Here is a 5,730-nt window from a genome sequence, read left to right on the forward strand (position 1 = left end):
TTATGCGGTATGCCCTTCTTTCTTTTATGGACCACAAAAGGATAATTGTTTAAAAATACTCGCCCTCGGGATATAGCAGCGAATAGTGACCAGCTTTGTAAAAAAAAAAAAAAGATGCAAAAATTATCACCGAAGATCCCATCCGACACATGGCGTATTACAAGTGTTGGATTATATGATAGGGTTTAGTGAAAAACAAACAAAAATGTCATGTATTATTCAACAAAAATTTTGATCTTTTCTTTTGGTCTTCTCTAATTTATCAACTATAGTTGTCTAACTATAGTTTGTCCTTACAACTTGTGTGCTTTTCTGGGCAAGAGTGAACTGCGGCCTCACGAACATTGTGCAGGCGTGCAGAAGCCCATTAATGGCCAAGGTGGTCAAGAATTTCGTTAAATAATACATTCAATTTCGGTTTGTTTTTCACTAAACATGCACCCAGAAGAACACGTCTAATGGGATCATTCTGAGATATTGTTGCGTCTTTTTTTTTTTTTTTTTTTTACAAAGCTTGATGCTGGTCACTGACATTAAATTGACGAGCACGCGCGGGACATATTTTAATGTATTTATTTATTTTACACCGTTTTTAGTTATATATATATAGATCAGTGTTTTTAAGGAATCCTTCAACACATGAATATATCCTTTGACAAAATAAATGGAATGTTTACTTCCGGAACCTGTTGCGCTTTATTGGCTCTGCAAGAGTTGCGCTGGCCAATAAAATTCGTCTTTATTCCCAGGTCTGAAAGCCCTGCGTTTCTAGGACAACGACTCACAAACAGATGAGCGTGGTGTTTCCTACTTTGTTTGGATAGAAACAAAAGCATTTCAAAAGCAGAATCGACGGAGCTCTCGAGCACACTTGAGGAATGGTAAATATGACGCTTTTAATAGTTAAAAAGCCATGAACAGTCTGTTTGAACAAACTAATCGTTGTATGCAGATGCTCAGATGACGCGCGAATAAAGATGACATGTAACTTAAGACACGATTTTAGTCATTAATTAACGAGGTTGTGTTGTAGAATTTATAAGTGACCGTGTCTTTGCAGTCTTTCATGAGCCAGCGTTGCAACATCTCTCACAACCACCATCAGACGATGATCCTGGATCACCGCAAACAGGAGGAAATGCGTGAAGATCAGACCAAAAGCATCGCCAAAGAGCGGCAGCTGCAAGCCAACCTCCAGGGCGAAGAAAGAATCGAGAGAAAGCGCTTCCTGCGCAAGATGCAAGATGAAGAGTATGGCAAACAAATCGAGGAATCACTTCTCAAGGTTGGTTTGATAAAATACGCCAGCAATATGCAGAGATCCCCATTAGCTGTGCCCTATGGCACTGCAGTCCTCCATCCTGAGGTCCAAAATAAATAAATAAAACCTACATTACACATTTATGAACATGCATTAATCATGCATTTTAAAACATGCATGAAACATTAATCATGCATTTTAAAAAATACATAGATCATCACAATCATTCTAAATTAACACATTTAACATGTATTTAATATTTCAATTAAATGTGAATTTATAAAATCTAAATCTATCTAACACAAAATGTATGTTTTTAGGCAGAAGAGGACAGACAGTCCAGAGAGAAGCAGCTTGAACAGGAAGAGAGGATGGCCAAGGAGCTGGCGAGAATTAATAATGAGAAACTTCGAGATGAGAAGATGAGACAGTACATTAAAGAGAACAGGTAACAGACCAGAGTTTAATGGCACTCTGTGTAGCGCTGTATATTATATATATATATATATATATATATATATATATATATATATATATATATATATACTGTGTGTATAGCTTTACCATTTATTAAACTTTGTGTTTTATCGGCAGTGTTGAGCTTCGAGAGCTAGAGTTGAAGCTCAAATCTGCTTACCTGAACAGAGAACGAGCAGCACAGATGGCAGAAAAGGAGGCCATGCGATATGAGACAATGGTGAGTGTGAAATCCAAAGTAGTGTCTTACATTTGGTCATCTATTTTGTGGTTTTCTTATTGTGATTTAACATATTACCAGCGACAAGAGGCTGCTATTGCCCGTGAGATGAAGGGTGAGGATGAGCGTGCAGAGATGGAGAAGGAGAAGCTGGAGCAAAAGAAGTATGAGGAGGTGGTGCGCTACCAGCAAGAGCTTGAGCAGCAGCTTGAGGAGAAGGAGCGCAAGAGGCAGGAAGCCTATGATGAGTTTCTTAAAGAGAAACTCATGGTGGACGAAATAGTGCGAAAGATCTATGAGGAGGACCAGATGTGAGTGTGTTCCTTTTTTAAAGTTTATTATTTGCTGCTACTTTTAAAAAAAAATATTATTCTGGAGCAAACAGACAATATCACAACATCTATTTTAGATGAGTTGGTCAGATGGTTCTAGGATGGTTTGAAACTGGCAAGCTTAATTTACAGGGAGCTTCAGTTACGACTCGAGAAGGTGACGACCACTCAGAGATACATTGAAGATTTTAAAAAGCAGCAAGCAGAGTGGAGACGTATGGAGCGAGAAAAAGTGGAAGCAGAGAACAGGCGCATCATTGAGTTTGCCCAATACCAGCAAAGGAAGGAGGAGGACAGGATGGCCAAAGTCAGAGAGCGAGAGCAGGAGAAAGAAACCCTGCACAAAATGGTACATGAAAGCTCACCCTCGGGGCCATCAAGTACATGCGAGTAATCAAGATTCAAATATTAACGTGTTCTTTTTTTCCTTCTGGTTTAGCTCTCTGAGCAGATCGAGATTGAGAAAAGACAGCGTGAGAAGATGGAGCGCGTCCGTGAGGAACTCTACTTGGAAGAGCAGGCTGAGGCTGCAAGACAACAAGAAATTGTGAGAACTGTCTTACTACATCACACTTTACTGGATGCACTTTAAACATTTTACAAAGAAGACAAAGGTCAATCTCATGATTCCTGTCAATGAAATGTCCAATTCATATTTCAAATAAATTCAATGAAATTCATATTTCAAATAACCCCAAAAAATTAAGCCTATTTTAGGGCCTTCAAGAATTCCTCAATCAATAATGATTCTTATTTTTGTAATAATTTGTTTTACTGTATTAAAATACTGGGTTACACTTTTTTTAAGTAGTCTGTGTTACAGTGTAATTATACATGCAAGTACAGAAAAAACTAATTAACTACATGTTAATAACTAATTAACTACAGGAACTATAGGGTTTGGATTTGGGTGTGAGTTAGGGTTAGTTTCATGTAATTATGCTCAATATATAGTAATTATGCACTACATGTAACGTGTAAAAAGGACACTAAAATGAATTGTTACCAAATACTGTTTTTATATTAATAATTATTTGTAATAATTTGTATTATTTATTGATGCTTTTTTGTACCATCTCTTTACCATCATGTCACTCACAGGACGAGATGGAGAAGAGGATCCGGCAGCGGTTGGAGCTGCAGCAGACGCGTCGGGAGATGATGGCTTTCAAGCAGTTGCGTATACAAGCCGAGAAAGAGGAAGAGGAGGCCTTCAGACAGATGATGATGGCCAAGTTTGCAGAGGATGACCGAATTGAGCAGATGAATGCCCAGAAGCGTCGTATGAAACAGTTGGAACACAAGCGGGCTGTGGAGAAGCTGCTGGAAGACAGGAGACTGCAGTATCTGGCTGAACAAGTAAGACCCAAACCCACAAATCTACCTGCAAATGTGCAGCTCACTCATTAGTTCTTTCCGAGTCAGATTATACCAATAACTGCTGATAATGTGAAATTAATGAATCTAAATATTCACCAGGAGAGGGAGGAAGAGGAGAGAGCAATGGAGCAGGAGAGAGAGGCTCAGCGTCGGAAGATCATCGAAGAGGAGAGACAGAGGCTCCTAAAACAGCATGCGACAAAACTGCTGGGATACCTACCAAAGGTGAGAACACCACACCATAGGACACGTTAGCCATCTCGCATGCTCAGATTCATTATTTAGAGGATGTATATGTCATCACACAACTGTTTTTCTTATTTTCCTTATTTACTAGGGTATTTTCAAAGAGGAGGATCTGGAGCACTTTGATGAGGATTTCAAAAACAATTTCAAACAACGACAGGCTGATATTTTCTCAGATGAGGGTTGGGGAGATGACTAGCAGTAGGGTAATTCCTGTCATGACCACCACATGGCACTCTCTCTATATTTTTTTTTTTCTTCTCTCTCTCTCTCTCTCTCTCTCAATCTGTTGGTGCTGGTATACTTAACAGTGCATCTGCCACTTTCACAAACAATTGGAAATTTCATATGGATCTTTGTCTTTTAATAAATGTAAAAGTATATTAAAATTATATTGTATATTGTGTTACTCTAATGCCAAACTCTGATTTTGGTTTATGATTAAACATTGGCCTCAAAGGATACTACTTATTAAAAAGATTTGAAAATCTAAATTGCCTAAGATGAATTTAGCACATTCTCATACTGGGTAATACATTTTTCCCTCTTATCTGAACCTTTGAAGGTGAATTTCACTTGGACATTTTTTTAATGGTGATACAACCCATGTTCATGTCCATGTTGTTTGTAGACAACAAACAAGGTTAGTCTTTCTTAATAGTTAAAAGGAAACAAGAGTGATTTCACTGCTTCCTAAGAAAGAATATGGATAGAGTTGATGGTTGTCTGGCAGTATATCATACAAGCAAAAATGTAATCAGATGTGACTGCTCATGTACACTCAAGTGTGTCTGTGTCTCAACAGCTGTCAGTCATTCTGTCCAGTTAGTCCATTACCTTGGTCTGACTGCTGTCATGGCTGTAAAATTCTTCCATCTGTGTTTACTGGACAGTTATCCATATCTGCATTGTGAAATTGTTAAGCCTCTCTTGATTCTGCTCTTATGAAATTCCCTCTTAAAATTGTCACTGTAACAAACATGAAGAAAAACATTTCAAACTAATCATAAAATGAATTTAATTGAAAATGTCAATAAATTGATCCCGCATAGTTTAAAGCAGCATCACTGTCTTGATTAGAAATTGTTCATTTTCAATTCTAAGCCTGGCAAAATGTAGTTTTATTAGATCACCACATACTCTTTTTACATACAACACTGATATAATAAAGCCCCTCCACGTAACACATCCCATTCTCTAAATAGTAGTTGAGAGGTTAAAAATGAACAGGATGAACAGTAAGTAAATCTTTTTATGTGATTGCAGCTAATTTCCTGTTTCATACATCTTCAGCGTTTAATGTCTATATGCTAACACTGGCGAGTCAATAACAAAGTATGATTGTGGAAAGTTTCTTAGAAAGGCTGTGTTGTTGATATTGTTACAATTTCAGTTAAGGTTTTCAATAAGCATAAACAAGGTTGGCTATTGTCATATACTTACACCGCTGTTCAAAAGAGTGGGGTCGATAAAGTTTTTAAATGTTTTTGAAAGAAGTCTCTTATGCTTAACAAACCCACATTTATTTGATCAGTACAGTAAAAACTGTAATTTAGTGAAGTATTATTACATTTTAACAATAAAAAAAAAAGCCGGACTACTCCAGTCTTCATTGTTACACGTTCCTTTAGAAATCATTCAAATAAGCTGATTTGCTGCTCAAGAAACATAATTATCAATGTTGAAAACAGTCATGCTGCTTAATATTTTTGTAGAAACGATTGTACCATATAGAAACCATTCAGGATTCTTTGATGAATAAAAAGTTCTAAATTACATTAAAAGCATTTAAGCATGAAAGGATTTATTTTAAA

The 5,730-nt window shown here is 37.1% G+C and overlaps 2 protein-coding genes across 2 annotated transcripts in view; one reads left to right on the forward strand and one right to left on the reverse strand.

The window, feature by feature from the left end:
• The window catches only part of LOC306984057 (intelectin-like), a 12,134-nt gene extending 11,703 nt beyond the window's left edge, over positions 1–431 (reverse strand). Inside the window, exon 1 of the mRNA XM_079585047.1 lies at positions 1–431. This exon is cut by the window's left edge and continues 20 nt beyond it. The gene's annotated coding sequence lies outside the window, so the exon portion shown is untranslated.
• Positions 432–721: 290 nt separating this feature from the next.
• Positions 722–4,971, forward strand: mns1 (meiosis-specific nuclear structural 1). The gene is made up of 10 exons (XM_079600916.1): positions 722–881; positions 1,061–1,285; positions 1,582–1,709; positions 1,856–1,958; positions 2,040–2,269; positions 2,423–2,639; positions 2,730–2,837; positions 3,392–3,649; positions 3,770–3,895; positions 4,008–4,971. Exons 1-10 carry the CDS (start codon positions 879–881, stop codon positions 4,113–4,115), a joined length of 1,506 nt encoding a protein of 501 aa, XP_079457042.1. The 5' UTR covers positions 722–878; the 3' UTR covers positions 4,116–4,971.
• The last annotated feature ends 759 nt before the right edge of the window (positions 4,972–5,730 follow it).

This window comes from Phoxinus phoxinus (assembly GCF_949152265.1).
Source record: "Phoxinus phoxinus genome assembly, chromosome: 2".
In the NCBI taxonomy this organism is placed as follows: Eukaryota; Metazoa; Chordata; class Actinopteri; order Cypriniformes; family Leuciscidae; genus Phoxinus; species Phoxinus phoxinus.